Source organism: Anser brachyrhynchus, assembly GCF_964034855.1.
Source record: "Anser brachyrhynchus genome assembly, chromosome: 6".
In the NCBI taxonomy this organism is placed as follows: domain Eukaryota; kingdom Metazoa; phylum Chordata; class Aves; order Anseriformes; family Anatidae; genus Anser; species Anser brachyrhynchus.
This window is the reverse complement of record NC_137700.1, coordinates 36,265,124-36,274,274: the sequence shown is the minus strand read 5'-3', so window position 1 is coordinate 36,274,274 and position 9,151 is coordinate 36,265,124. Positions and strand designations below refer to the sequence as shown.

At 58.6% G+C, this 9,151-nt stretch overlaps 1 protein-coding gene across 1 annotated transcript; it reads right to left on the bottom strand.

The window, feature by feature from the left end:
• Positions 1–6,046: 6,046 nt before the first annotated feature.
• On the bottom strand, positions 6,047–8,778 carry ADRB1 (adrenoceptor beta 1). Its single transcript, XM_080597219.1, has one exon. The coding sequence runs from the start codon at positions 8,771–8,773 to the stop codon at positions 7,466–7,468; it is 1,308 nt and encodes a 435-aa protein (XP_080453345.1). The 5' UTR covers positions 8,774–8,778; the 3' UTR covers positions 6,047–7,465.
• Between the last annotated feature and the right edge of the window lie 373 nt (positions 8,779–9,151).

The window sequence follows — 9,151 nt, the reverse complement described above, 5'->3', positions numbered from 1 at the left end:
CCCCTCGCAGCTGGGGATGGCGCAGTGCTGCCACCAGCTTCTCCTCCAGCTCCCCTGGTCCAGGGCTCTGCCAGCGCCTGACGAGTCAGTCCCACGCTCTTCTGTGCCGTGTAACTGCACCTGCCCCGGGCAGGCAGAATAAGAGGCCAAGGGGTGCCGGTCTGCATCTCGGCTCCCGCAGCAGCACCAGACACGTGGCTTGTGATCCCACCCAGCAGATTGAAATCTGGGCCGCCACCAAAACAGATGATCTCAGCCCCGTCACTCCGCACCTTTCCATTTCCTTCGTGCCATCGCCCGTGCTCATGCAACCCACGTGGACCAGCTGAAATAAATCTTTCCCGGCAAGGCTGCTTCGCCCCCAGACGAGCCCGTTGTCCCGGCGGCTGCAGAGGCAGCAGAGCCCGGCCAGGCAGGGACTTGCCACGGGGGCCGGGCACCAGCCCCCCTTGGACGGGCCGGTGCCGAAAACCGCAGACATGTGCTCACCCTGCTCCCAGCTCGCTGGCAACCAGCTGGCAGCGAAAGAGGAACAAAAGCTCTCCCTGGACGCTCTCGAGGTGGTTTGAAGCGCTGTCACAATACCTGTTGTGACCGGCAGCTACCGCAGCTGCCTTGCGCCGAGTATTATTTCATCAAAGCTCCAAAAAGCCTGAATATTTTGCGCAATCCTATCGATCCCCGCTGGTGCTGGGAGCACTTGGATGCACTTTTTTATCCTACCTCCTGTGAGCTAGGCAGTGCTGCCGTCACCCAGCTGGGGTGACCATGGAAAAGAGCGAGGCGCTGCCGGCCCTGCCAGCGGGGTGGCCGTGAAGGGACCCTCAGGGGGGGCCACCTGAGCTCCACTTCTGCAGCCACCTTCCCGAAGCCAGGTGGGTCTGACTCGCAAGCAGATGGGACCAACGGGGTTTCTGGCTGTCCCAGTCCGGGGACTGGAGCCTGCAGTGGTGCCCGTGGAGCTCGGTCCGGGCTGTGACGAGGTCTCCCCAGCGCTCTGCTCGGCGAGGGCACTGCCCTCAGTGGCGTAAGCGAGCTGACGGAGACCTCATTTGAAGGCTCCCAAGCGAGTCGTTAGGGGAAGAGCAGACAAACAACACATCCCTCCTTGAAAGCCGGGCTCGGACAGCGGCCGGGCTGCTAAACAATGGGAGCTTTGTGGGACGTCTCCCAATTTACCTGCTGCCGTCCAAGAGGAAGCGCCCCTCCCTCGCAAGCACAATGCCTGGGTCGGTAACCCCGCGCAGGGACGTAGGCTGGCACATACCTTCGTGTCACCGCGCTCGCCCTCCCACCCAGGCAGGAACACCTCCGAGGTCCCACCTCCCACCACGGCTTCTCCTCCCCACCGGTCGCAGCGGCGAGGAGAGCCTGGAAGGAGCGGGAATCCCTTCTTCTTGAGAAGCACTCGTAGAAATTTTGACCGCAAAGCATTTTAAAAAAATTTACCACATTGCGAATTGTTTGTTTTCTGTAGTCCCAGCCGGAGGAAGCACGGCTGACAGCCCCAAGGGGTCTGCAGCACTCTCCCTGCCCTCAACAACTGGCTGGTTTCTAGCTGCAGGATTTATCCGCCCAGCAGCTGCTGAGATTTTGGGCCCCTTAGCGGCTCTGACCGCCTCCCTGCTGTATTCACATACATCTACCTCTCGAAGCATCGTGCCAACGAGCTTAGGACCAATCATCAAACTAATTTTGGTAAGAAGACTAAATAGCATTGCTCTGAGAGAGACACAGGGCCGGGCACGCACAGGTACATCGCTGCCTGGAGGCGCAGAAGAGCGGCTGATGGCAGGAGCACCGAGCCGGGAGGAAATCCCCATTTAATCTCATTAAGGGTGACGGGGTTTGGAGCTCACACAGGCTCGGGGAGGAGAGGCACACCACTACGCCCGCAACACGCTGCTCTCCGCGGCGGGGGCAGAAGCCTGTGGGGGTTCTCCCTCGGGTTGCTGACCTGGAGGCCGGGACGTTTCCCGTGGGGCAGCCAGGGCTCGTAGCGCCCAGCACCCCGCGGCCAGGGCCGGGCACGGCCGCACCAGGGCTGGGCCGCGGGCTCCTGCCTGGGCATGGCTCCGGGCGGCTGCTGCGGGGTGCTGGGGCAGGGCAGACAAACGGCAACGTGAAGGGGCCTGCAGCGAGCCTCCGGGATGAGGAGATGGCAGGGAGAGTGCCTCGGAGTGCCGGCAGAGCCATGGATGCTTTACGTAACAAATCCCAACGCTCCCGGTTTCGGCAAGCCCGACCCGCCGAGGTGCCACCACCGTGGTGCCGTGGGTCCATCCCTTTGTGGGACCAAGGCTGTGGCTCCAGATGCCAGCGCGGGCTGTGGGAGGTCTCCAGGCCAAGCTGGGGGCGAAGTGGAGCCCCTTGGGGAGGAGACGCAGGTCCCCCAGTGCTGCGGGCAGCCAGGGAGCTGCACGGCTGCCGAGACGCTGCTCAGGTTCGGTCTGGTTTCCTGCTGCTGCCCAAAAAGAGTCAAAAACTTTCAGGAATGTCTGGGGCATGTTTCAGCTGCCATTCTCTTGGTGGCACAGGCCTGAATGGAAAGAGCCTTCACTCCTACACTCCTTACCCCGCGTTTCTGTGGTGTGCCCACCTGGTGCATCCCTACCAAGAGGGGCCAGCCTTCCCCACAAAATTATATTACAATGTCGATGTCTCTGTTTTTACTGTTTGCAAATGACAGCTCCAGGTTTGCCTGCCAGCATCGCCTTTCTCACCGTTTCCTCGTCCCAGTCACTTTTTCCAGCCCTGTCCGACAGCCCCTGGACGGAGGGCAAACCACGGTGGTTCCTCTCGGGCAGGCGGGCATGCCAGCCCCGTAAATAAAAAGGAGATCGATTTCTTCGGCGAGGCCGTTATTGCAAACGGTGTTGATCTTACATTCTGTGCGATTGTTTACACGCAGAGGAGGACTCCTCGCTTCCTCCTTGGGCGTTTCGGAATTTGGCAGGCCCTGAAAGCGAGTCAGTGGTGCATAGGGTAATGCTCCTTGGGGGGAGCACGCCGAGCGCGGTCCCAGGAGGTCGCATTAGTGCCTCTGCCACGATCAAACAGAAAGTTCCCGCTGAACAAAGAGTTTTGAGGACTCCGAGTGAAATATTCAGAAGGTGTGTATGTCTCTGCGAATTTGCTTCATTTCACTCATTGATGTGGCTGTAGCAGAACTATTTTTAGGCATAATCCTTCAAACAGAACACGACTTCTTTCTGATTAGCACAAAGCTGGCTGCTAGTCAAAGGATAATTATTTCCCAACACATCACCTAACACACATCGGCAAACAAAACACTTATTATTCCAGCTATCCAGTGTTAACTGTTGTTTAGCAGTTAACATTTTCTTGACAGCTTCGGATAGGACTAATTGCTCTGGCTTCATTAACAGAGGTCATTTTCTGCTGGTAACAATACTTTTCTGGAGATACTCTCTCAGAAAAGATTAGATTATCGGGTCAAGTTCTGCTGCCAGTGGCAATGATGCCTGACCGCATTTGGCCTCAAGAAAGCGCTCCTTTAGTTCATAGCTGCGCGATTTCCAGCCCTGCAATTGATATGTTACATAAAGGAAGTAAGTGCACTCTGCTGGGCAGGAAATTACAATAAATGAGGAAAGCGTGCAGCACGAGGAAGGTCTGCAAAATAAATAGCCACTTAGAAGTTATTAATAAAATGTGAACTTCTGATAGGGTTTAGCAAAAAAAAAAAAAAAAAAGGAAAAAAAAAAAAGCTGATAAAGAAGTAGTCCCTATACTTGAAAATAGAGGGGTACCCCGAAGGGAAAGCAGCTGCTTGCAGAAGCAGCAGAGCGTGCTGTATCACCAACCGATGGCTGATGCTGTCAAATCCTGTGTGAGCTGTGGGCACTGCTAAGATCCTAATTTTAAGCCACACTTTTCGCGCTTAGTTTCATTGGTTCATCAGTTACAGCTCGGTGCGAACCTGCAGTCAGCTAACGGCCGGGGTCACAGGCCTTAAGAGCAGTGAATTTTCGAGAGGCGCTCCTGCAGCCCCAGCGCTGTTGTGCCGGGCGCCTGTCGGTGCATCCAGACCTCGGAAACATCCATCTCCCCTCTTCCTCAGCTCCCCCGAACACGCCACGAAACGAAGGCGGGCGTCCCACCTGCTATTTCCATTTAGGCACCCGGAGGGGTGCAGCCTACTTCTCAGACGCGCTGCGCAAACACTGCCAAGAGAGCGACCGGCGCCTCTGAGGATCCGGCCGCTGACACACGCACGTCTCAGGCACCCTGCTCGAATGATTTTGGTCCCGCCAGGCTCTGGCTGTTTCCTCAGAAGTACGTACGTTCACTGCAAGCCTCCAGAGCATGTCGGCTGCCCTGTAGCACTCTGCAGGTTTGCTCCTTGCCCGGCAGCAGAGGACAGCCTGTCCCGAGGGGGATCCACGCCGCTGGCTTTCCAGCAGCTGCCCACGCTCGTACACGTGCCTGCTCCATGTCCCACTGCATCTGTGGGGTCACTGCGGCACCCTACGGGACAGACCCGCAGCCCCCATCCTCGCTGCCAGCTGGGTCGTCTTCACTGTCTGCTACGGCTTCGACGTGCGGGCTCCGGGTGCTCCCAGAAGGTCATCGAATGGCTGGAACTCATCGGGGGACATATCCTGGCCGCTGTGCACACACGTCTGGCCCTGCTGGGGTCAACGGGCAGCCTGCCTTCAACGTCTGTAAATCCGTGGTGCTCAGCCAGGGGAAGCGTGACCCCATGCAGCTCTCCGGCAGGACGAGCGGAGCAAGTCCCAGCCCTACGTTTCCCACCTGAAGTCCCCGTTGAGCCAAAACACTCATCACCTGCTGAAGCCTAAGGACACGAGAGCTGGCTGCTGGGGCCAGATCCTGCCCTGCCCTACCCAGCAATGTGCACCGGGAGGAAGGGCCGGGGCCGCTGCTGGCGCTGGGCACGCTGCCGTCGTGTCCTGTCCCGTCCTGTCCCCGATGCACGCAGCCGCCGCCTCCCCGCTGTCACCAGCATCAGGTGCCGCGGTCCCTGCACGTGGAGCCCCGGTGACTTTGCTGGAATCGCAGACAAAAGCAGGCCCGTGGGGTCCAAAGCCAACAAACCCTGCGGTGGCAGAGCACGCTTCGCTTAGCACCCGACCTGCCATCGCGGTGGCATTTCAAGGAGCCCACCTCACTGCTGCCACAGGAGAAACTCCTGCCCGCAGCTCGCAGCCGAAGCCCAGCTAATTCAACTCGAAAGGATTATTTACCTCCCCAGTTCCTTTATTTTGTCCTTGCATAAATAGCACAACTTATCTTTTTTTTTCCTTGAAATACATTATTAGAAGTTGCTAAAGACAAATCCCTTTAAAAAAAATGGTTACCAAATCAACCTCTCTCTCTGCCCTACAGATCTCACCTTGGGAAGCACTCTTCCTGGGAGCCGACTTGTGATTTAACTGCGCTTCTGAGCGTAATAAAGCTAAAAATGGCTCACTTTCATTCTGCGCTGACATTAGGAGGTGTTTTACACTGCCTTTTGGTTGCTCTATCTGCCGAGTATTCATTGCAGTCATGAAAACGTTACGGACCCACGAGGGCACGGCGCGCCTTCACAAAGCAGTAGGGGCAGGCAACCTCCCGCACCAGGGACCCAAAGCTCAGCCCTACTCCAGCGGTCACAGCACGAGCACCACGAGACCCCTCCCCACTCAAGGCCCCGTTTAACTTTCAAAGTAAGCATCTGCTGTAGTCTTAACTATTCTGGCCCCCCGACCCCCAGGCTCGTACCCCAGCAAAAAGGTGAGCACGACCCCGAACGGCGCGGTTGCAGCGAAGGAGCGCGTGCATTATCAGCCTGGAAACACCTTGTCGCTTAGCCATTAATTTTAAGGGAAGTGGGCAGACCTCGGCGCAACAGGAATGCAACCTTATTGGGTTTCAAACACGTTTTTTACAGTCCTGTGTCAGGAAAAGCCATTAGATAGAGTTGTATCGGTAACCCGAGCCGTCTTTGGAGAAAAACAAATGCTGGTCTTCCCATTATAGGTAGGTATTGTTTCAAAACCTATACAGACACGCTTGCTTGTGCTGCAATGGTATTTATTGCACATACACCAATTACTTACACAGTAGTAAATTGCACCAGAGTATAAATAGGTTATAAAACACACACACAGAGGAAAATGGAAATGTCACACAAGTGCTAAAATAACAGCAGGTTCACGTGGGCACTTGGAAATAAAAATAATAAAAGTCCCTTAAGAGATCTTAATTTATAATACGGATCTATGTACAGTACCTTCATAAAATAATATAAAAAGTCACTCTCTCGATAAAACTATAACAGATCAGACCAAAACAGAAATCAGTTTCAGGTTTGGTGTTATTTAAACCTCCGTTTCATTTTCAATTTGCATGTGTGTATGTGTGTGCAAGGAACATCTTCGAAAAAAACTTTACAATTCTTAATACTGTGCAAAAAAACCAGCTTTGTTGCCATTTTCCAAAATTGTGCAGTAAATTTTTGTTGCTGCCAGGACTTTTTTTTTTTCCCTGTCCATCTGTAATTACAACGAACCAGCTGCAGAAGGCTCATTAACCTCTCCCCCCCCCCCAGCCCCCTTTTCCATAAAATACTACTAGTGGTAGGTAAATACGCTGTTTAATATAAACACGGCCCGTTTATTCCCCTGTACAATATGCACAGTTTGAGGTAGAAGTTTCCCAGCCTGACTGCTATTGTCTGGCCAAAGAAATAAGCACAACAACTCGCTGGTTGCTGATAAAGAGAGAGGGGGCAAAAAAAAAAAAAAAGCAGAAGAGTTTGGGGTTGTTTTATTTTTTTTTCCCTTTCCCAACAGACCTGTGCTCCCCGTTCTTAATTCTGTCGTCGTCCCAGCTAGCAGAGCAGGGGAGCGCAGCCTCCCCGCGGCTAGCGGGGCTGGCCGGCAGGTCGGTGTGGCCCCGCGGGCAGACCTCGGCCACTTCTGCGTGGGACCGGTCCCGAAGGGCTCGGCAATAAAACTGGGGGCACCTGCTCGCCCCTGGCACAGGGGGGACCTGCGCCCACCTGGCTGCATCGCCTGCCAGCGGCCAACCTCCCGCTGCTCCAGCCCGGGCTCCGGCTGCCGGCGCCGTGCGGGGAGGCTCGCCCACGGGACGGGCTCCCGAGAGCGTTTCTCCAGCCCGGCCGCATCTAAGTCTCTTTCAGCACTAAATATAATCTGGTTATCTTTGGGACTGGCTGTTTTTATTTTCTGTTCTCCGGCCAGCGAGCTTCTTGCTTGCTTTTAGCTTCAGATGAGGTATGTCGTACGCAATTCACCTGCTTTTATTCGTAAGTAAACACGGGCTCTCTCTCCCCGCCAAGGCAGAGCGCAGCTTGGGCTGGCGTCAGTGTCCCCACCGTCAGCGTCCCCAGGGTCAGCGTCCCCACCGGGCTCCTGCCCCACTCTTCCCCTGGCCACGGCGAGCCCCGCGCCCCCTGCCCGCCTCCCCCTCCCTATACCTTGGACTCCGAGCGGGACGTTTTGCTATTTCTCTCCTCCAGGCTGGACTCGCTGCCGCCCCGCGTGCCCCCGTTGCAGTCGGTCCAGGTGCCCCCCTGGCTGTGCTCGGGGGAGCCCAGGGTGCTGATGAAGCCCCCGGGGAGCGGGGCCAGCTGGCCGCCGCTGGCGTGCAGCCGCCGGTCCGCTTTGCGGGGGCAGCAGAGCAGCCTCTTGAAGGCCTTGCGAAAGTCCGGGCTGCGGCAGTAGATGATGGGGTTGAACGCGGAGTTGGCGTAGCCCAGCCAGTTGAAGAAGACGAAGAGCCAGTCCGGCACCAGGTCCCTGTCGAAGGCGTTGACGATGTTCACCAGGAAGAAAGGGAGCCAGCAGAGGGTGAACACTCCCATGATGATGCCCAGAGTCTTCAGGGCTTTCTGCTCCTTCATGGCCATGATGCGGGAGGTCTTCCGCTTGCTGGCCCGCCCGTTGCCCAGGACGGGCTGGTGGTGGGCGAGCGGGGTCGCCGGCGGCTGCTCCTGGCCGCCGTAGAAGCGCCCCTCGCAGCGGTCGATCTTGCGGATCTGCTCCTTGGCCTCCCTGTACACGCGCAGGTACACGAAGATCATGACGAGGAGGGGGATGTAGAAGGAGACGACGGACGAGGCGATGGCGTACGCCCTGTTGGTGACGAAGTCGCAGCAGCCCGGGTCCTGGTAGCACTCCAGCGCCCGCGGGTCCTCGTCCCGCCACCAGTGCATCATGATGGGCAGGAAGGAGACCAGGGCGGAGATGGCCCAGACGGTGCAGATGATGCCCTTGGCCCTCGCCCTGGTCATCAGGCTCTGGTAGCGGAACGGCGAGGTGACGGCCAGGTAGCGGTCGATGGCGATGACGCACAGCGTCTCGATGCTGGCCGTCACGCACAGCACGTCCAGCGAGGTCCAGCACTCGCAGAGGAACGACCCCCAGAGCCACGAGCCCCGCACCACCAGCGTGGCCCCGAAGGGCACCACCAGCAGCCCCATCACCAGGTCGGCGCAGGCCAGCGACGCCACGAACAGGTTGGTCAGCGTCTGCAGCCGCTGCGTGCGCCCGATGGCCGCCATCACCAGCACGTTGCCCGCCACCGTCAGCAGCACCAGCAGCGCCATCAGCAGGCTCATGCCCACCGCCCACTGCTGCGACACGGCCCCGCCGCCGGCCTCCTGCCGCCCCGACGAGCGGTTGCCCTGCGGGCCGCACTCCGCCGCCAGCCACCCCTCGCCCATGGCCGCGCGCCCCGCAGGAACGCGCCCCCGCCGCCGCCGCCCCGGGCACCGCATGGCCCCGCGCCGCCGCGCCCCGCCCCTCGCTGCGCCGCCGCCAATCGGCGGGGAGAGGGGGCGGGACGGACCCGCCCCCCCGGGGCGCCGCCGCCAATCGGGAAGGGGGGGCGGGGCCCGGGCGCTCCCCGCCGGGCGCTGCCCCCGAGGCGCGGCGCCGGGGGGCGAGGGGCGGCGGAGCGGGGCCGGGGCCGGGCGCGGGGTGCGGGGTTGGCCCGGCTCGGGCTCGTTGCGCCCTGCGCGGGGGGGGCTGCACGGACTTCGGTCCCCTCACCGTGGGATTTCTTCCCCCGCGGATCGGTTCGCTCCGCCCATGTGTAGATTTATCCGGCTGAGACCCCTGGTCGCCACGGGGGTCTTCCCCCGTATACAGATCCG

What these genes read in the sequence shown, in the direction of transcription:
- ADRB1 (XM_080597219.1), bottom strand. Translation starts at nt 8,773, where the DNA reads ATGCGGTGCCCGGGGCGGCGGCGGCGGGGGCGCGTTCCTGCGGGGCGC.